The sequence below is a fragment of the Monodelphis domestica genome, chromosome 2, assembly GCF_027887165.1.
Source record: "Monodelphis domestica isolate mMonDom1 chromosome 2, mMonDom1.pri, whole genome shotgun sequence".
NCBI lineage: Eukaryota > Metazoa > Chordata > Mammalia > Didelphimorphia > Didelphidae > Monodelphis > Monodelphis domestica.
The window spans coordinates 482,853,106-482,876,455 of record NC_077228.1 but is presented as its reverse complement, the minus strand read 5'-3'; the positions used below and the strand labels follow the sequence as shown (position 1 = coordinate 482,876,455).

General features: G+C 36.7%; 1 protein-coding gene across 3 annotated transcripts in view; it reads right to left on the bottom strand.

The window, feature by feature from the left end:
* CTTNBP2NL (CTTNBP2 N-terminal like) overlaps window positions 1–23,350 on the bottom strand; it is a 74,284-nt gene that overhangs the window by 28,739 nt on the left and 22,195 nt on the right. For all 3 annotated transcript variants that reach the window (XM_056819210.1, XM_007485146.2, XM_001372916.3), the window contains exon 2: window positions 15,811–15,918. In XM_056819210.1, coding sequence (XP_056675188.1) covers window positions 15,811–15,909 — 99 coding nt within the window. In that variant the 5' untranslated portion in view covers window positions 15,910–15,918. The remainder of the gene's footprint in view (window positions 1–15,810; window positions 15,919–23,350) is intronic.

Here is a 23,350-nt window from a genome sequence, read left to right as displayed (position 1 = left end):
TTATTTTTATTATATTGGCTCAGCCCAAAAGTAAGCATAAAACAAATACCATTCTAGCTGTCTCAACACTCTGAACTTGATTAATGTCAACATTAACAGTAATCACAATAATAGTGATAATAACACCAACTACTGGCATTTATATAGTGCTTTAAAGTTTACAAGACACTTAACATACATTATTTAATTCAATGATTGCATTAGATGGTTCTCTGGGTTCTCTTCCAGCTGTTGGTTTATGAATCTTATGAGGTAGTTAAGTTACTATGAGTATTATCATCCCCTCGATGAGCAAACAGATTCAGAGATGAAGGAAGTTCAACAGCTACTGAGTGTTGCAGGCAAGAACTCTGATTTTCCTGATTCTCAAGTCACTCTGTTAAGCCAATAATCCCTTGCATTTCTCTCACCCTTATAACAAAAAAGAGAGTCAATTTACTCATGAATATGTGCTGGTCATCAGATGAGGATAAAGAAGAGAGGTTATGGGTGGAATAGAAGAGGAAGTGGGAAACTCTGGAGCTCTCTTCTTTCCATGAAGTAGCCACAACACGATTAGGAAAGCCTAGTTTCAGCATGGACAAGAATAAGAACTCTAGGGCAGAGAGCAGTTCTCTAAACAGTTGATTCTTAACTTTGAAAGACTTAAGAGCCTTGATCAATGTAATGACTAACTGTGATTCCAGAGGATCAATGATGAATAGTGTTGCTTACCTCCTAAGAGAGAGGTGATAGACTCTATGCAGTATGAGACAAACATTTTTGGCCACTACCAGTGCAGGAATGCTTTTCTTGATTATGCATGGGGTATTTTTATCCTGAGGTGTTTTTGGGGGGGGATAGGAGGGTGGAGGAGGCCTGCAAGGCACAGGGGTATAGGAGAAACAAAGGTATGTTTATTTAAAACATTTTAATTAAAAAAACTCAAGTTAATTCTTGTCCAGCCATTTGTGTCATCAGTCATCATGCAAAATATTTGCATTAATGTCTGAGGGTGTGGTATGTAGCTTTCTCTTATACATCTTTAATGGTTCATATAGGAGTTAAAATTACAGAAGATAGAGACAGAAGAAGATGCTAGAAGAGAAGAGATCAGGAACTGGCAGGGAAATTTCTGCAAGAAAAAGAACTCATAGTTATCTTTTTGGGAAGCATCCAAGGGGGGAAAATAGAGCTTGAAAGATTATGGGAAAGTAAAAAATCACTGCATACAAGGTCCAAAAGGTTAAAAAAATTAGATAATGGAGATATAAAAATTGAGTCAGATGCTAACAGAATCCTTTCACTAAAAAGTCTGGGAAGCAATAAACCTACTGTTTGAAATCCAGATGAAGAGAAACAAAGTAATAAATAAAAAATAATATTTTCATCTGAAGATCATAAATCAATCTTCACAAGTGATCTGGTAATTAGGGGGATGACTACATCTCAATTTGATCGAAAGAACCACTGAGGTAAATAAGTAAAAGGTCATCATTTGCAAGGCAAACAGTATGGTCTTTGATTCTGTGCATGAATGCAGATACAGAGCAGACAAAGTCACATATCCCAGCTCTCTGGCATCAGCACACTACAAATGTTGAAACAAAGACAAAACAGCAATTTCCTGCCTGAAGAACAAATTGTTCTTCCCTGGGCTTGGTAAAAAGTGTCATCCCGGATTCATAATGATCAACAGTAAAAGAAATAGAGCCATCAAGTACATAAGAGGAAAGAGTATTGGATCTGGAATCCCTGCTCTCCTAGATATGACTTGTGTGACCTTCTGCAAATCCCTGAAATCAATCTGTGTCTCAGTTTCCACATTCATAAAAAAGAAGGGATTGTACCCCAACACCTCTAAGGTCCTGTCCAGCTCTAAATCTACAATCTCCATCTATTTGCCATCTCCATGACATTAAAGCTTAACCATATTCGAGTTCTAGACACCAAGAACTTTACAAAAGGAAGAGGAAAAGCAAATAAACTGTGAAGCTGCAAATCTTTATGAAGGGTTGCAACTCCTTTAGGAAGATTTTCAATTTATACCATCATCAATCAAGGAAACATAAGTAATATATATTGAATATGATTAGTTTGTAGTGCTTACTGTCAATAAAAATTCACTTCTGGCATAAATAAAAGTAGAAGGGAAATCTGCAGAAACATACTAATTTGTGCTAATAGCTTTTGCCCTTTAATCAAGCAACTATTATTGTGTCTAGGGGAGGCAGACAGATGCAGTGGGTAGAAGTCTCCTACTTCTGACTCATGGACTGTGCAACTATGGGCAAAATTACTTCTCAATATTCTGGGCAACTTTCTAAGACTGTTACAGATAAGCTAATATGAATTGTTGGAGGAGTTCCTAACGTTGATGACATCAAAGGTCTAGAGAAAAAAAAGGCATGTGTTACTTCAGTGATGAACAAGCCAGGACCAGAATAACTGATTCCCGGAATTAGAAAGAAACTCACGAGGGCACTAATGTTAACTCCTACCTAGAGAATATGCCTACAATATAGGTTCTTAACTTGGCATCCATGAATCTGATTCTCTGAAAATATTTTTATATTCAGTATAATTTGTAATCTGATATATTTCATTTCTGCATTTAAAAACATTCTTCTGAGAAGAGGTTCAGAAGCTTTTCTAGACTGCCAAAGAGGTCTAAGACTCCAAAAGAGCATAAGAACTTCTAGAGGGGGTAGCTATCTGTCTCAGTGGATTGAGAGTCAGGTCTAGAGATGGAAGGTCCTGGGTCCAAATCTGGCCTCAAACACTAGCTGTGTGATTCTGGGCAAGTCACTTAACCCCCATTGCCTAGCCTCACTGCTCTTCTGCCTTGGAGCCAAGATACAGTATTGATTCTAAGACATAAGGTTAAAAAAAAAAACAACCAAAAAACTTCTAGACTCCAATCTCTCCAATTAAGAGTGATCCACACATTTTAGTGACAGGATAGTCAATAATTCCCTAATGAGTCAGCACAGTCCATTGTTGGACAGGTCTAATTGTTGGGACGTACTCTTCCACAATAAACTAAAATTTGCTTCGCTATGCTTTTACCCATTAGTCTTAGTTTTCTCCTATGCAAAACAAGTGAAATCTATCTGCTCTCATTTGAAGTCATCTATCATTTCCCCCCATCCCCTCATTTCTACTGGCTAAACCTCCCCAATTCTTTTAATCAACACTTGGATAAATAGCACAAATAGCTTCACTATTGCTGTAGTCTTTTTTTTTTAACCTTTACATTCTGTCTTAGAATCGTAACCCTAACCCTAAAAAGCGATTCTAAGGTAGAAGAGCAGTAAGGGCTAGGCAATGGGGGTTAAGTGACTTGTTCAGAATCACATAGCTAGGAAGTGTCTGAGCTCAGATTTGAACCCAGGACCTCCCATCTCTAAGCCTGGCTCTCAACCACTGAGCCACCCAGCTGTCCCTGCTGTAGTCTTTTAAATGTGTGCCCAGAATAGAATAGAATATTCCAAATAGAATCTTACTAACAGAATAGTATGGGATGATCAACTCCTTTATTTTAAACATTACACTTCTAGTAATTGTGGTTTAATATCACAATAACCTTTTTGGCAGTCACAGCATACTCTTGACTCATACTGAGTTTCAGTCAGCTCCAGATATATTCTCCCCTCACTCCACCCCAGGATGATTCACATGAAACACTGTCTAACCACATCTTCCCCATTCTATACTCAATTAAGTTTTAAAAACTTAAAAGACAGGCCTTCCTTAAGATTTTTACCTTTTAATGTTCATTAGAAGGAGATGATTTTATGAGGCAGAAAAGTACATTCAAGATGAAGGAAATTCTGGAAAGGGAAGCCAAATGGACAATAGGAGAAATATGGAGAAGGGTTGTCAGCCTGCGTGGTAATAAAAACCTCTTTATTTTCTATTTAACAGTTGTTCAAGCATATAGTCTAACTGGCTTGCTTTGTTCAATCTGTATCAGTGATGACTGAAAGTCTGTTTTGAAAGAGAATAATTTAGGTTTTCTGTATGGAAGTTTCTACTGGGGAAGTTGTGAGACATTTAGCTATTGGGGTAGGGAAGAATAAAGATAAGCAGACAAAGTGCCTCTCTGCTAGGGAAAAGCTCGTGTTTTCCCTTGGGATTGCTAAGCAAGGCCTTTTCTATGCTGAAGATTTCCCACACATGAACTCTCCGGCTTACTTTTCTAAATGCCCTCTTTCACTGAAGGGTTTAGGCAATAACATAAGGCATTTCCTCCTGTCCTCCGAATCATCCCCAACAACTGGCTTTCCTGAAATACTCTGAAAAGTTAGGAGCAACCCTAGCCTTACTTCCTGTATGGGCTGGGGGAGACAGAGATTTGGAAGAAAGCTCTGATTAAGCCCAAATCACAAGATGGAAACATGTCAGGAAGATACAAGTCACAAGAGGAAATGAAAAGAAGAGGAATAAGCCATTTCCCTTTTTAAACTGTTTTAGTTTCCAACTGAATAAATGAAACAAAATTCCCCACCAGCTTCTCTTCAGTTTTTGGAGAACTATATGTTCTTTAAATAGTTATCATTCTGCGAATTAAGCTTCTCTTTTCTTTCCCAACAGACATTAGAAAAACAGAACTGACAGGCAGATATCAGTTCAATGAAGGATTTACTTACCCTCTTGGCAGCTTCATTCTTTACCACCCTGACTATAGCAATTTGTGATATGAATAAAGAAATAGTTGGAAGGAAGTCAGCTGACAGATATATCATCTAACTGATTATTTTTAGGAAATAGCTGTCATATGTGGGGTCCATTGCTTTTCTGTATTCAAAAGAGGTTTGTTTAATCCTTGAATAAGTCAAATCAACAAACAGCACTTCTTATGTCCCAGACACTGAATTAAGCTCTGGGGCTACAAGGAAAAGTAAAAACCATGCTCTGTTCGCAGGGCACATACGGTATAGACACAAAATTCTTATGCTATAAAGTATGGATGTTAAAAACCTGGCCTGTTAGCAGCCTTCTTGTATCCAGGCACAAGTAAATTACTTAAACACAAGGAAAATTACATTAAGCAGCCCCTTATTTAAGCACCTGATTGACAAGTAACTTGTACATTTCAGAGTTGTTGTTTACTTCTTTGATGTCCCTGGTCTCTTTTGCCCCAAAGTCTTTCCATTTTCCATGGGTGCTGGTGCCTTCAAAGAGGCCAGACCATACTCCAAACTTGACTTTTTGGGCCTCCCATCTCTTCCTACAACCTCCTTTAATCTCTGGGAAGCTGCCTGCTGCCGTTCTCAATTCTCACAGTGAGAGTTCTCTTAACCAAAGTCCCCTCACCCGAAGGAAACCAGACCAGTCTGAGAAAGATGGAAGAAAATGGTAGCCATGTCCATTGGAACCCAGAATGCATTTCCCTATAGGTTCTACAGTTGTGCTATGCTGTTGGTTAAACAGATTCATTTGGTTTGGTCTGCTCTGAAAACTTAACCTTTATACAACTGTTTGTATAGGAAAAAATAAGTTCCCAACAACCAACTTTCAAAGGAACTTCTAAGGATTCCCTGCAACTCGACCCAGCATTAAAACTGCTTTGTTGTAAGGTGATTTGGTTACATTGATTAATTACCCTAATGGAAATCATATTTCCAGACTGTAGGATCTGGAGAAATCAAGCTTAGATCCTGTGTCTACAGTAATATTAACATCTGGAAAAACAAAGAGTTGGATGGGAGTTAGAGGATGCTGGTTCAAATCTTTCTTTTTTAAACCCTTATCTTTAGTCTTAGAATTAATACCAAGGGTTGGTTTCCAAGGCAGAAAGTGGTATGGGCTAAGTTTTGGGGTTAAGTGACTTGCTCAGGTCATCCGGCTAGGAAGTATCTGAGATCAGATTTGCACCCAGACCTGGTTCTCATCCACTGAGCCACTTGGCTGCCCTGGTTCAAATCTTAATGCTACTCCTCTCTACCTGGGTGACCTTGGGCAAGTTCCACAGGGCCTCAGCTTTTCAGTTGCAAACGATGGGCTTGGACCAGAGGACCTCTCAGGTTCCTTTGGGCACTAATTTTATGATCTCATGACTTCTCTCCTTTCATCCAAACCCCCTGATCTCCTGATGTGTTATTCCGCTTGCTAGTTCAGGTAAATTTGGGTGAAATTTTCAGGATGGAGTTTAGTTGTCTGAGAAGGAAATGATACTTTCAACTTGGTAGCAGAAAAAAACCACACCATGAAGCGCTCAGCTGTAGCTCAGCTTAGCTTTACTTTCCCTCCCATGATAGAAATATCACATAATTGGACCTGAAAAACCATTGCTGTACAATGTTATTTCTCTGACAGGATTTGCTATAATCAGATGAATAACTGTGTAACTAAAGACCATACCCTGGAAAATGGAAATAGGTCTGTTATACAGAAAACCTTCATTGTAATGGGATTTTGTCTGTATCTTATATAAGCAATGACAAGCTCCAGTCACTCACTCTTTCTTCAATAAAAGATTTCTAAGGGAAGAACAAGTTCAGTAAAAAAATATATACCATAAAGCATTTTCTTCATTGTACTAAACTCCAACCCTTTCCAGTCTTCCTGTGCACACACAACACTACCATCATCACCACATACTAGGTACAGGCTGTTTCTAAAATTTAGGTTTCCTGTTTGTTGTTTTTAGAGGCAAATAAATTCAGTTTTAAATTTTTAAAGAAAATATTATTTTAACATTTTGGATTCCAGGGTCTTGTTTTTAGAATGGGAATGGTGAATAGTTGAAGAACACTGATGTTTCAGCCTCTATAGGGTAAAAATAGTTTTAGTTTATTTTGAAGACTTTTAGTCAAATCGTCTTTCAAAGCATCACATGAAGACCAAACATCCAATTTAGTTAAATTGTATAAACAATACTAAACATCGCTTGTGCTTGACAGGAAAAAAGAGCACCAAAATGCTTTAGAAACCCACTGTTAAAAGGTGTTCTGCCTCTCATTTTTTTTTAATACAACAATTTTACTTCTAGAAGGGCTCTGAATAGAATTTTTTATGTAAAGTTAGAAACAAGACAAATGTCTTCCACAAACATATAACAACTTGCTTAAATAATGTTTTATGATTTAGAAAGTATTTTCCCTGCAACTCTGTGAGGAACACGGTTTACAGTAATAAATACAAAAGTGTAAAAAAATTACAGATCTTTATATTTTCAACACGGGAAAGCAAGATTCAAAGTGGAGATTTATATAACTATTAAAATGTCAGTAGGTTCTCTTGAATTCTAAGGATTCAACATTCTTTTGACCATACCACTTTTCCATGCCTTCCTTGTATTTAGGAAGCTCAGATTAAGAAACCGAAAAATATTTTCCAAGCAAGAAGTCAGTATATTTTGACTAATAATGTTTGATTATCAAAAGGTTATAAGATAATCATTATTAAGAGTTCTGGGTTGGATAGAATCTTAGAGGTCATTTTAGCTAATTTACTACTCAATGTAAAAATTCTTTTTACAGTCTCTCTAAAGAGAGGATTCTGACACAAGCCCACTGTGGGACTTTAGGCAACAAAGACAATAATTTATTAAACTACTACTTTAAGTTTTACCAAGTATTTTCACCACAGCATATCTCGGAGATACAAGATAGTAATGTCATCTCCATTTATCAGATGATGAAACTAATTTAGAAAGTTGATTTGCTTATAGTCACACTATTTCACAATGGTCTTATTCTATAGACATACAATGTTCCGTTTTTAAGTATGAAACCATTTAGTCTCCAATAAAATGTCAGCACCTCAGAGGAAGGACACTTAGTTTTTGTCTTTTGTCTCCTCAGCAGAATACCTGGCACTTAGTAGGCACTTAGTAAATGCTTGTTGATTAAGTTAATGATTAAATAAGTAATAATTACTAAATTGACTAACAAGTAATTAATAAAATTAAATAAACTGGGCCTTGAACTCATATCTTTGACTCAAGCCCTAGATTCTTTTTTATTATATTCAATTCCTATTATTATCCCTAAAACTAAGGTTTCTTATCTGAAAATTGGAGGAGTGGACTAATGATCACTAAAGTCCTCTCTTCTGATGCTAATGTTCTGTGATTCCACATATATTTATTAAAAAATTTTTAAATGATTTTATTCTTTCAATATAAAAACCAATTCTTTGTATTATTCTTCATGGATAGATCACTTTTTAGAGATATAATAGTATTTTAACAAAAAAGACAAAGATATAATGCCTGTTTTTTTTTCTGATGGAAACTATACATCATAAAAGAATGGAATAGGGATACTAAAAGTGCTGAAAACTTCTTGAAAGCAAACCAGGACTTGTAATTTTTTTTTTCACATTTTCATGTTTGTAACAAGATATTTTAGCAAATTTAACAGTGGAAAAATATTTTAAAATTATTAAAATTAAATATCTACTTGTTCAGTAAGACCAACTCAAATAACTGGAATTAAGGAATATCCAAAATAAAGAATAAGAAGAAAATCAAAAAGTATTACTTGAAAGCTTTTCTGCTTAATATCCAAATGGCTGCTTCACTTTCAGTGAGAATTTTTTTGCTTCTCAAATACTTTCCAACTCTTAAACTAAGCTACTTTGTACATTTTTTCTTCTAGCAAGGATAACAGCATTCATAAGAGGTTTGCTTGTCTGCCAACATGAAGGCCAAATGTACCATGTAATGTAGTCACTCTTCTAGGAACAAGCAGCAAAATGCAGCTGGAAGACCTACTATATTTTGTCACCTGCTCTTGGAAGAGTCATTTGGGAGAGGAAAGGGGTTCAAGTTCTTTTCTAGGCAATACAAGGTCAGGAAACAAAATTCTACTGAAAAAGCTTTTCCACTGTCCTCAGAATTTCCTGTTTTTTAAGAAATCTATTGTAACATCTGTTCCATGGTTGCAGACTGTACCCTTAACCCTAATCCAGCTGTCACATCAGACATACACTCGTGTGCACACAAACTTACACACTATATATGCATATGTATACATGTTTCTATGCTTTTAGTCACAAAGACTGGAGAAGGAGTATAGGTGGATGGACTTGAATTGATTTTAACTAAGATAACTCAAACGATAAGTTTTCCTAATGAACAATAGTGTATTATGTTGCTTTATGCAATTGCTAGTTTTTAAAAAAAGTTACTTGTAATCAAAGTTTCATAGATCAAAAAATTTTGTGACAGATGATCTCTAAATCCCTTTTCAAGTTTAAAATTGTCTATTACTATCATTTTAAGTCCACTTGGGAATTTGATCTAGAGCAAATCCTTCAGTGTGTGTGTGTGTGTGTGTGTGTGTGTGTGTGTGTGTGTGTGTGTGTGTGTGTGTGTGTATGTGTGTGTGTGTACATAATTTAAAAAAATTTTTTTGGTCTAGTCCTGTGATTTCATCTATGATGAGAACTCCCAGGCATGCAAACTCCTACCACCACTGCAGATCAACAACTCATTTGTACCTTCACCAAGTATGTGTGTCAGAGACAGGACCTGAACTCAGATTTCTTGATTCCAAAGCTGGTCCTTTAGCCATCACACCAGAGATTCTCAAAAGAAAACTCTCCCCATAAAATTCAAATTTAAAAAATAAATACAAATTGGAATATATCAGCTTTACTTAGAGAAGGCAGAGTGATAAATGCCACATTCAGTAAATCCCTCGGAGCCACTGTGAAAGCTTTCTGACACCACCAGCAATTACCTAACTGTTCAAAAATTCTTTAATAATGAAGCAGGGTCTTGCATTGCTTCACAGAGTAGACAATTTGGGTAGAAGAATGACATCACCAGATCTCTGACTGAGGACTCTGCTAATGAATATAAAAGAACCTATCTCTGATTCTTCTATTCCAATGGCTAGACTTGTAGAGTTCCTGAATGAATGTTTCTGGAACCATTCCTGGAATTTCTGATGTGCTTATCATGCAGAGAACACGAAGTTTGGGGCAGAAATCCTGGGTTCACATCTTAGACATTTACTACACATGTGACATTAGGCAAGGCATTTACTTTCTTTGCGTCTTAGTTCCCTCATTTGTAAAATGTAGGTGATATTACTTGTACTGCCTGTAATGTACATCTCAAACCATAAAAGATCAGCCAACACCATTATTAGGAAAGGTACAGAAGAGTGAATTGTCACTAGTGCTCAATTGAGAACTGCCCCAAAGAGAAGTTTCTGACTGCCAGACACAGAAGAGCATGACATTTTTAGTTTTTACTTTTCTCACTTTCAAAAATCTGAATTAAAGTTATTTTAGACTCTACAATGAAACACACAGAATGGGGATATTATTTTAATGACTGATTTTTAGAATTTAATTCTGAACTGTTAAAACATATTCATATTCAGATATCATTCTTAAAAAACTTTACCTTCCATCTAAGAATCAATACTGTGTATTGGTTCCAAGGCAAAAGAGTGGTAAGGGCTAGGCAATGGGGGTTAAGTGACTTCCCCTGGGTCACACAGCTGGGAAGTGTATGAGGCCAGATTTGAACCTGGGACTTCCTATCTCTCAATCCACTGAGCCACTAAGCTATCCTATGATGTGATTTTTATAAACTTGTCAAATTCATTTACTTCTCCTTATTTTAAAATAACTGAAGATTTCTCTGAAAAAATTTTCACCTCTCTGTGAAGCATGTGTCATAGACTATGGTGGAAAATAATTTATTGGATGTAGCAAGTTTTAACACAGCAAGTTAAGTGCATCTCCCCCCCCCCCCAATTTCTGCTCCAGTATAATTTCTTATGGTGGGAAATTCTACAGTGGGAGACCTAAACTAAAAGAAAAATATGAACTTTTGCAAAATGGAATAACACTTCTTTTCAAGAAAAATCCCAAACAGTTCAATTATGGATAGAAAATCCATGGCCAATGGATCAATTAAGACTTGAATGCTGAGAAAGCCTGAATGCTATGGGATTTTCTCTCTCCTCCCTAAGTTTCATGAAAAGAAAGCTGCCAAAGCAGTAGATTGCAAAAGAAGAGTAAGGACATTTCTGTTATATGTTGAGGAGAAAAAGAACACAGTTGTAGGGGTTAGAGGAGGGTGGATGAGATCTGGCAGTGCCCAGGAATCTGGGGAAATGAATGAAGCCATTTTACAAATGGAACTTTGTAGCCAGGTCTCTACTTGCACACTGTGGTAACTTTGCAGACTGCCTCTGGTTAAGTTCAAGCCTTCCCAATGTGGCCCATTATTCATCTAGAATCAACAGAAGAGTCTAGTCTCTAACAGTAGTTTTGTTCAGAGTTGGAAGACAACTGGGGAATAGATTCCACACTTGGAAAAAATCAGGTAGAAGGTGAGGAGGAAAAAATAAATTTCAAGGTTTCCTTAAAGAAAAAGAAGTAGTACATATGCAGGATAAAGAAAAGTTTTAGGCAAGCAATATAACAAATTGCATGTAATAACCAATTTCCACCCTCCTTCCCTCCTCTTCCCCTTCCTGGTACTGGAAGGTGATTCGATCCGGGTTACACATGTATTATCATGCAAAACATATTTCTATATTGTTTGTTTTTGTGAGTAGTCTTAAAAAACCCAAACCCCCAAACACAGACCCAAATAAACAATTGAAAAGTTGTCTGCTTTCATCTGCATTATGACTCCAAAAAAGACTCTTTCCCTGCAGGTGGATAGCATTGTTTGATAGAAGTCTCTCAGAATTGTCCTGGATCATTGTATTAGCTAGAATTAAAAAGAATGCCAAGAAAGAAAGAAAACAGTAAAGAACTACCAAGATTCTGAGAATGTCTACATAAACAGTATAAATGGACTGGAGAATAAATGTGGCAAAAAATGAAGTCAGATCTCATTTCAACTCAAAGAATCTGGCATGGCAGTTGTCTTTCTGCTGGGATTGGAACTTTGAATCCAGTTGTTCCTTGTTTTATCTAATAATAGTGTTTCAAGATGGGCCCCTTCTGGTAAAGCTATTCATTCTCCCTATAGTGAATACAATTTAAGCCTGGGAAGATAAAGTTATCACCTCCAGGGGGCACGCACAGAGTACACCATTTGTGTATGCTATTGAATGGGATCTTGGAGCGAAATGCTCCCTTAATTATAGCTGTGGCTTCTCTAGTAGTTCTTTCTACGTGTCAGAAGTTGGTTATGGTAAATAAAACTGGATTCATGTATTGCATCCCCCCCCCAACCTCCATCCCAAAATCTTTTGGAAAAATATTTGCAATAAGCAATTGAGCATCTGTTCACATCAGAACCAGAAGACAGGGAAGAGCACAACATAGAAGAGGCTGTAAAACTTAATACTCCATAAGCTTCAAAGTACTCTGGCAGCCACTGAATGCAGACAAACATACTTGGTGATGTAAAACGGGAGAGTCCACAGGGGCAGCTTTAACAGAAGCAAACACATCCTTTCTACTTCCCAAGGGAAGGCAGGTCACAACTTAAGGAGGCTGCCCTGGAAAAATTCCCTTCCCATTTAGTTGTTGGAAGTAAGATTTGGGTGTTGCAACAGAAAGACTGGTATAAATGGTGGTTAGGGTGCCAGGCCAGGCTACAAAAAACCTACTTAACATGGACCTGAAGCCACCCACTTCTATAACAGTGTATTTTAAGGGAAAATACAGCAATAAGCCCCAGTTTAGCCTGTGTGTGTGTGTGTGGGCACGCGCGCAGATCACAGATGGAGCAGAACCTCTGCTGGAGGGCTCCTAGCGGTGGCTCCCGTAGAGACGGGCTCATGAGATAAAACCTTAGCCCTCTCGGTCACTGCCACTCTCACGATCTCCCTTGTTCCCATGGAGGTGGGGGGAGCCGGAGAGTGGGGCCAGAAAGGAATGGGACAGCGCCTAGTGACTGTGGAAGGGAAGCTGGCCCAGGGAAGCGGGGCAGGGCAGGCGAATCTGGAGCCGTCTTTCTAAATACAGCTGCGGCCAGGTATCAGTAAATCAGAGATGGACATTAAGGGCCCTCTGGTACAGCCTCTTTGCCAGGCAGCATGTGAGGAGGGAGGGAGAGAAGGGGAGGAAAGAGACGAGACAAGATCAGGCTGGGAGCTTCCTCTAATCGAGTTCACTTTACAAATGAAGAAAGTTATCAACATAATCCAAAGTGGAGTCATGGGAAACATGACAAAGTATATGGAGGAAGAGAAGAAGGAAAAGAAACAGGACAGTTTTCTAAAACGGAAGAACTACTCTACAAAAGTGTCATCAATTAAGACATTATTGAATTTGTACAGAAATGAAACTAAGATGAATCACTATAAAACACAATTATACAAATAAATGTAAAAATAAAGAGGAAGCAATATTTTGCAATAATTAACAACACTGAAAGACATTTAATTGCATTGAAATTACTCACAGGACCACTATTAAGCTTTTAGACTTGCAATAATAACTGCCTATAGGCATTTCCATCCAGCTTCAAAAGTCATAAATTACCAACTCACTTCAAATATGTCAGAAGAAGAAATACAGAACAGGATTTTATTTTTATCAGGTTCACAATTTTCGTGTAACCCAAGAAAGGTTTATACAACCACAGCTAAACTATCCCACTTAATCCTAAAAAGTACCCAGTGCAGGAGGGGACTGAAGGGGAAGAGGTTAAGAAAAAGAAATGGTCTCATACTGAGTGGCCAGTGTTTCTTACTCAGACAAGAAACCACTAATTCACTAACCTTGTTGCCATAAAGAATTTTTAAAAGGATAGTGAGATGTGAATATATGTGAAAAACTGACATAAATATACCTTTCACTTAATAAGAAATGGAAGAGAATTGTCAATATTGAAAACGACTAGAACACTTTGGTAACCTGATTTTCATGGTTTTTTTTTAAATGATGTAAAGACCTAAGTCAATACAAATTCCACATAATTTAGAATTTGAAGTGAATGATAGATTTTGAGTTAGAGATCCTGAATTCAAATTCTAGCTCTGTCACTTATATCTAGGGGACCTTGCCTCCAATTTTTTGCTCTTTTAAAATGAGGACATTGGACCAGATGGTTCCTTCCAGATCTTAATCTGTGATAATTATTAGGTACTCAAGATGAAAGTCAAGAGAGGAGAAGGAAGTGACTTGCTCAAGGTCATAGTTAGGAAAGGGCAAATCTGGAATCTAAACCTTGGAATCTGTAGCTCATACTATAAATTTAGATTTCTTTCTCATAAGTGTTGAATGGAATTAAATTTCTACTAAACAGTGCTACAAAATAGCAGATATGGGCTTCAGACCCAGGTTCTTAGACTCTGTAACTAGTGCTTCTGCTACTTAAGAAGACTAAAACTGGCTGAAATGACAACAAAGTAGTAAATATTGGCAGGGATGTGGCAAAATTGGGACACTAATGCATTGCTGGTGTAATTGTGAATGGATCTAACCATTCTAGGGGGCAATGCCCAAAGGGCTTAAAACAATGTATACCCTTTGACCACTACTAGGTCTGTATCCAAAAGAGATTTTTAAAAGTGGGGGGAGGGGAACAACCTACTTGTACAAAAATTTTATAGTTTTTCTTTTTGTGGTGGCAAAGAATTGGAAATTAAGAGGATGTCCATCAATTGGAGAATGGCTAAACAAATTGTAGTATATGATGGTGATGGAATACTGTTGTGCTATAAGAAATGATAAGCAGGATGATTTCAGAAAGAGCTGGAAACACCTTAATGAACTGATGCAAAGTGAAATAAGCAGAACCAGAAAAACATTGTACACAGTGAAAGCAATCCACTGTGATTGACTCAGCAACACAATGATCCAGAATAATTCTGAGGGACTTATGACAAAGAATGCTTTCCACCTCCAGAGAAAGAATTGTTGGAGTCAGAATGCAGATCAAAGCATGTGATTTTTTATTTTAGCTTATTTGTGTTTTAACTTGAGGATTTGGGTTTTATATTATATATCTTTAAAAAATGAACAATATGGAAATACGTTTTATATGATAATACATCCATAGCCCAGATCAAATTGGCTACCAGATTCAGGAAGGGGGAAGAGTGAGGCAATTTGGATCATAGAACATCAGAAAACTTGTGTGGAAATTGTTATTACACTTAATTGGTAAAATAAAATATTTTTACCAAAAATATCAACGAGGCAGCTGGTGGAGCAATGGATTAAATGCTGGGCCCGGCCTGATTTTGTGTATTCTTAGACAAGTCACTCAACCTCTATTTGCCTCAATTTCCTGCACTGTAAAATGGGAATAAGAAGAACACTTACCTACCAGGGTTGTGAGGATCAAATGAGGCAATATTTATAAAGTGCTTAGCACACTGCCTGGCACATAGCAGGGATTTAATATTTATTTCTTCTTTCCCTCCCCCTGTAAAGGTAGGGAGGGCTAAGCAAAACTTTGAGTGGAAAGTTTTTGTCTTTAGTACCCCTAGCTTATTTCCCTTTCTAGATTCCTTTTTCCCTGATTTGTTGCTTCCCCCCTTTACCCTTAAGTAATTCCATTCACTCAATTATTATTAATACTCACCATTATTAAAATGTGGGCTAAGAAAATATCTAAAATTCACTAACAAGGTATAAATTACTAGTAACAGACTGAAGCATTGTTCCCTTCTAGATAAAAAGATGTTTTTAGTAGGGAGCAAATCAAAGTAAAGGAATGAAATTATAGGGTAGAATTTCGGAAATTAGGATCAAGTTGGAAAAGAAATGGGTGGGGTTATGGGGCCTCTCTTGTGATTTTGCAATCACATCCAGAGAGATTTCCATGTATTCCACCAGCTTCACTGGGGGCTGTACAGAATACAAATGCTTAAGCAGATCACTAGTGCTGAACTCGCTGGGAAGAATTATGCCCTCCCCTGTGAACATGATATGTTCACATCATACCTTTAAAGCTTCGATGACAAGATCCCTTGCTTCTAGCTCTCCTTCCAGAATGCTGAAGAGGGTCAAGAGCTCTGGCTTGCTGAGTTTTTCCAGATTCATCCTGAATGCCTGAAATAAGAATAACCATTAGGGTAATCAACCACATAGTTGAAAAAACTAAAAGAACAACAGTGATGCTATAAAAATGCTTTAAGGAGGGGAAATGGTACATTTAGTTTGGACATAGCAATGAAGAGTTTCTGGTTTTAATCAAAGACTGTATAGTAATAGAGAAGGAAATGTACTTCCAGATTCTAAAACTGTTTAAATCACAATAATTTTTTTTTCCCTCTCTAAGAGATATACAGTTATACATGTTGGAGGGGCTGGAGGAAACAAAAGGGAGGAGAAAATCTCTTTCTAAAGATTATTTTTAAGCTCCAGGTAATAGTCTATTAATTTTAAGCAGTGTCTGGATATGATGAAACTATAGTGATCGAATTTGAGTGATGTTAATTGGAGCCAAATACCCTAACAAAAACCACACAAAAATAATTATTTCTTTTCAAACAATCAATCAGAAAGCATTTAAAAACTCTTTATTATGTGCCTTAGTGCTATTAAGTGGTAGGCAAACAAAAAAATGCAAAAATAAAACAAAATCCCTTCCTTAAGACACTTACATTATAATGAAGATAATATATATATAAGGGAACATGAAAGATACATACAAGGTAGATGAAAGGCAACCTTTAAAAAGGTGGTGGTGGAGCTAAATCTTGAAGGAAGCCAGGATTCTAAGAGATAGAGGTGAGAAAGTAAAGCATCCCAAAACATGGGGCAAAACAGGTACAAATACATGGAAATGAAAAATGGAGGTAAGTCAGTAAGGCTAGATCATAGAGTGCCTCGAGGGCAGCAGAATGTAAGAAGACTGCAAAAGAAGGATAAGTTCAGATTGTGAAGACTGGCTTTCCATTTGGTTTTGGGAGTAAAGGGAGCCATGGAAATTTAGTGAGAAGGGTAAGATCTATGCTTTGGGAAAATCATTGTGGTAGCTATGAACTATTGTTTGGAACTGGGAGAGCCTTAGACAAGAAGATGAATGCTACTGCCATAGCATAAGACTAAAGACTACCTGAATAAGAGTGGTATCTGTGTGAATGAAGAGACGGGAATGAAGGTGTTCAAGAAGAAATGACAAGATCTGGCAAATGATTGGCTATATGGGGTGAATGAGGAGTTGAGATAATACTGAAGTTGCGAGTCTGGGTAACTAGGAGATGGAATTGGGAGGTTAATGAAGTCAGTTTTGTCCATGCTGCATTTGAGATGCCTATGGGCATCACATTTTGAAATGTTTAATAAATGACTATTAAGTCATCATTTGATAAATGATATTGGAGCTAAGGGGAGAGACTAGGGCTGGAGATGTAGATCTGCGATTCATCTGCATAGAAACAGTGCGCAATGGAAGCTGATGAGATTGCCAAGTGAGAGATCACAAAAAGGAAAGAGATGAGGAACCAAGGCAGAGCCTTACAGACACCCAAAGTTAGTGAGCATGATACAGATGAATATCCAGCAAAGAGGACTATGAAAGAATGAGACAGCATGGAGGAAAATGAATAGACAGCAGTGTTAAAGAAAAAGAGTATTCCAGAGAAAGTAATCAAAAGGGTCAATGGCTTCAGAGAGGTCAAGAAAGATAAGAATTGTGAAAGGTTCTTTAGATTTATTGATTAAGAGATCAATCCTTTGGAGAGAGCAGATTCAATTGAATGAGGTTATCAGAACCCAAATTACAAAGGGTTAGAATAGAGTGAGAGGAGAAGAAATTAAGGCACCAAGTCTAGAAAGCGTTTTCAAGGAGTTTAGCCAAGAAGTGAAGGAGAGATATAAGACAACTGCTAGGAGGGATGGTAGGCTCAAGTGAGGGATTTTTTTTTTTAAAAGAATGAGAGAAAGCCTGGGCATATTTGTAGGCAGCAGGGAAAGACTCAGCAGTTGAGGAAACACTAGTTATTAAAGAGTGAGGAGAAAATAAGAAGGATTGGCCATGGTAAGGAAAAGGTTTTATATCCACCCTCCCAAACAGTCTACCTATGAACTTGGGGTGGCTGCCATATTACATAGTAAAATTTGATATAATAACAGACTTAATCATAGGCATAAATAAATACACAACTTTATGCTTTCAAGTGACTTTCTAAGACCAATACCATTTATTTGACTTAACAGTTTCACATTCCCATGCTACCTTTTGAAATGTGCTGAATGGCATCTGTATGGCAGAAGTTCAACACTTTCTGCAGGATTAATTTCCCATAAGCTGTACAAAGATGCCTATACGCACTTTGAAGGGCCTTCTTTAGGCATGATAGTATACTTTATGCAGAAGTGTAAATTCTCTTTCCTCCCCTCCCCCTTTTCAGTTCTTAATTATCTTTCTGAAACTGCAATACAACCTTTATTTCTTCACATACTCTTAACTAATACACAAAGAGCAGCATTTTGATATGTCTTTTAAAAGATTCAGGGGGCAGCTGGGTGGCTCAGTGGCTTGAGAGCCAGGCTGAGAGATGGGAGGTCCTAGGTTCAAATCTGGCCTCAGATACTTCCCAGCTGTGTGACCCTGGGCAAGTCACTTGACCCCCATTGCCTAGCCCTTACCACTCTTCTGCCTTAGAGCCAATACACAGTATTGACTCCAAGATGGAAGGTAAGGGTTATAAAAAAAAAAAGATTCATAAAAGATTATGACTTCTTACTATGACTTTTGACATTAGGTCCATGAGAATATGAATGAATAGAGCATCAATTCTATAAAGAATTTGTAAGAAATGCCAAACTTATTATATGCTATAAGATTATAGTAGAGGATGCAGTTCATCATGAGAAGTTTGACCACAGGTGCAGACTCCACCAAGTTGAGAGCAATGGAATCAAAAGGTCTAAGTCAAGTGCTCTCTGCTGTCATTACCTATGTGGTATTGGACAAGTCATTGATGCCTCTCAGAGCTTCTCATCTATAAACTAAGGGTTTAAAAAATAATTTCAATTTAATAGATGATGATGCTGAGATTCAGATGGATGGTCAAATGACTAGTCCGCAGTTACACAGCTAGTGTGAATCAGAGCTAGGGTGGGAGTCCAGTTCATCTAGCTCTTTATAGGGCATCATGCTGACTCCTAAGGAAAGCATTAGAAGACTGAGGGAGATGAGATCTTTGACCCTAAAAATCTTTGGGTTTTAAAAACCACACAGGGAGAGAACTGGAAACAATCTACATTGAAAACACAGTAAAATAGTAATGTAGACCTGGACCCACCAAAATGTTAGATATGTTGTCTAATGTTAGCTTATGTGGATATGCCTTATTTCACTAACTATTATAACCTTGGAACTGATAATTAGTATCAATTCTAAGATTGGAGGTAAGGGTTAAAAAAAAAAGAGAAGACACTTAGCTCACTAGTACTTGTTCAATGGAACTAATCACCAATTGGCTATACAAGTCTTAAGTCAGAAAGAACATGTCTGATAATCACTGATTTCTACATGAATCAACCATTATCAAATGAGTACTGAACTTAGGAGAAAAATTTATGTTTGAACTTCTGTGACTACAAACTCTTTAGATTTAATGTTCTAATCTTTAAAATGAAGATAACAACATCCACTTAACTCCCAGAGTCGTTGGGAGGAAAGAGCTTTGTAAAATGTGAAGGACTATATAGTGTAGGTTATTATTGTATCTTCTATAAACACCTTCACCTGGAAGGTGGCAGTCAATGGACTAGGAATTGGGGAATCTGAGTAGTAGTCCAGGTTGTTTCTAAACTGGGCATGTCACACAATCCTTTGGTACCTCAATTTTCCTTATCTGTAAAATTAGGATTATGATGAACTTTATGGTCTTTTCTAGCTCTAAAATCTATTATTCAATTGCATAATATGATTTGTCAGAGTCCAGATTTATAAAGAACTCAGATCATAAAAGCATCAAAGCTGTTTAATTTTTACTTTTATAAGAGGAAGAAATACATTTGTTACTGTCTCTAGGGTCACTTAGTCATAAAGAAAGAATAATAAATTTGGTTGAAAGACAAGAACAGCAGTCTTCTTTGCTATTTGTGAGCCAGGTTTCAACATCTGGACCACTTTGCTACAATTTAAAGTGATCACAAAAATTCTACATTAGGAAGAACTTTTGAGGCAATGCATACCTTCACAAGAATTCCCTCTGTAACAGCTGCCAAGTGATCCTTTAGTCTTTGCAAGAAGATCTTCAATGAGGAGGTACACACTATCTGTCTGCCTAGTCCATTCATTATTGGACAGTTCTAACTGTTAAGAAACAAACCTCTTAAAGAAATATTGTGTAAACTAAAGAATCATCAAACCTGTACTGAACTTTTATAATGCCTCTCCCTTTTTAAAAAGTGAAACTAAGAATTTCATTTCAAAAGTATAGATTTTGCATTTTACATCATACTATATATTTGAATCTAATGTGAACATATTATAACTGCATTAATATTTATATTCTGCTTAAACATAAATGAAAAAGGGTAAAGATGATAAAAATAAATTTCAGGATTGCAGTTATATTCTTGGATTGGTATTGGATCCAATAACCGATAAAACCTTATAGTTAAAAAAAAAAAGACAAAACTCCCAAAGGGGAAGTGTAAGCTCATGTGGTTTTGGTGAATTCAAATGAAAGGAAAATGGATTTTTTATAAATTGCTCCCAGTGTGGTATAAGAATGTTCAACATTTCAAATAATTTTATTGTTCACATAACTATACCAACAAAATTTGCCCCATCTGATAAATATCAGGTTTCACTTATTTTAATCAGTTGGGAAAACTATAGTTTTGTACTGACAAGAAACAAGAGATCAACCAGATCTCTAAATTGAAATGTAATGAGGTTAAATATGTTTCTCCCACACCAACTAATTAATGATCTTCTATCTTTTCTATCCTTTGTGACCAAACTCCATGAAAAAGCACCTATGATAGGTGTTTCTACTTAATTCCAGTGCCTTGCCTCCATTAATTATTTACTATTCATCCTGTATATAATATGTTGGTATATATTTGTCTTCTACTCTCCCCCCCCCCCCCATTGGATTATAATCTCATGGAGGGCAGAAACTATCTCTTTTTTTGATATCCTCAGTTACATAATACCCGGTGATTAGTATGTATTTAGTAAATGTTTAATGATGGACTGACTGAAATACCTGAAAGATTATTTCTCCTTTTACAGTTATTGTCAGGTAGTAAGTTGTTAAAACCATTCTGATTTGAAGATAACCATTGCCATTAAAAAAAACCTGACTTTAAAATTGAAATTAAAATTCACCAACCAGGGCAGACTTTATATACTGAATTAAACAAATGTACTTTTGTTTGGCCACATTTGGCCACGAGTCTGTGCGATGTACTCAGGAAGAAAAACATCATAGCTATAAGGGAACTTTTGAGACTGTGAGACTGCCAAATTAGTGTATGGAAAAAAAAAATCACCCTCAGCTTCTCAGTTCTGACTGATGCAGATGAGTCACTGACTTCCCCCCCAGTTATTTATTTTCAAATGTTAAATGCTAAATTCGATAGTTTTATTTTTCTATACTTTGTTATGAAAAAAAGGTATCTTAATAAAGTTTAAAAAAAATCTAATCCTTTTTAACCTACAAACTGGAATTTTAATTTCATCAACCTAAAATAATATACACTGGATGGTGCATATCTAATAAGTTAGATAAAAAGAATGTCAAAAGGAAAAAGAAAACAGACCTGCCATCAAAGCTTGTTTGACTAAGCTAAGAATCAGTCACTTCTCTTAGTCATAATTTAATCTATGAACATGTAATTTTATTGCCCTCTCAGGGGAATAGAAGCTCCTAGAAGGAAGGGACTAGTTTTTTGCTCTGTATCCCCGGTGTCTGGCATATGCTTAATGCAGCTAGGGCCTGAAAAGGAAATGAGCATCACAGTCTGCTATTCAGAGAGTAGTTTTTAAGAATTCAGGAATTACACTGGTAGGATCATACATCCTGAGATACAAAAGGAGCTGACTCAAGGGGGAAGGAAGGCTCTCTGGATGAGAATACAAGGAGAAAAGTTTAAGTTGTCTAAAAAAGAATGAAGTGGTCAAAGAGGAGGCTCACTGGCAAATTCTGATTTTAGAAAGATTAGTCTAGTAGAAGAGATACAAAAGAGGGCAGGTTACTGAAGATGAAAACAAGAGTGCTAAGGTCCCATAAGAAATACCAGAAAGGCTAAAATTCTGGGTGAGGAAACCCTGGAATGAAAACTGCCTCTACTGATAAAGACTGAATACCACCTCCATCTTAGTGGGTAAGTCCTAAGGGGTTGTCTGAGGTATATAGCATTTAAGTGACTTGCTCAGGGACAAAAATCCAGTAAGTTTCAAGGATCTGAACTCAGGATTTCCTGAATCCAGTGCCAGTATTCTATCTATTATCATGCTGCATTGATAGATACTAAGACAATGAAAAAGTTTTTCTTTTAAAGCTATATTGAGGTCAAAAGGAATAATGATGATGAGAGTTCATACTCGTAGCTTTTAGCCAGTTTAAAGAATCTTGTTTGATGCAAATAGAAAAGTAACAAAGGAAAGAAGGTAGAATTCTTTAACTCTATCCGGTTTATACTTTCTTTCAAGGAGAATATTCCTCAGACTAAGGACAGAACAAAAAATGATTAGCAGGAAGAGGACACAATTTTCTTTGAATATTGGTTACCTGGCCTGGATGGATTTCTGAACTGGTATTTCTGAATTCAAAGAATCTGGGGTGACTAAAAGACATGCTCAGGAATGGAGTAAGAAAAAGATTCCAATTTCCAAAAAAGGGAAGATGGTAGAAATGCCCAAGCTAAAGAACCAAACAATTATTTCTGACAAAATTTTAGATGACCTTTCTGCAGTATTTGATGTTGTGGTTCACTGTCATTATTCTAGATTTTTATATCTTTGGCTTAACAAACATTGTGATCTCCTGGTTTTCCAACCTCCTCTCCCCAATTTCTCTAATGACTTCTCAATCTCTTTCATTGGGTCCTTATCTTTAGAGGTATTCCCTAAACTTCTCTTCTTTGCATTCTTTTTTCCATAGACTTCCTTGCTCGTAAATTTCACTTATTCCCATGATTTCAATTATTAACTCTACACTGATAAGTCTTAAATCTAGCCCTGTTATCAAGCTTCAGAACTATATCTAGGATTATCTTCCAGAAATTCTACCAAACTAAGCATGTCCCAAATTAAATTTATCATCATTCCCATCAAATATGCTCCTTCTGACTAAAACTGCTTTTTCTGACTTCACTACTTTAGTCAGTGAAATCATTGTTCACTCAGAATGGGGGATAGGCTTAATCATCTCAAGTGCTCGTGGAACAACTTTGGTGATATAATATTTGCCCTAGAAGAATGGTATCTAACTCAAATAGTAATGAATCCCTGTGGGTCACATAATGAATTGGAAAACCATATTTATCATTATCTATGTTGTATTTTTAT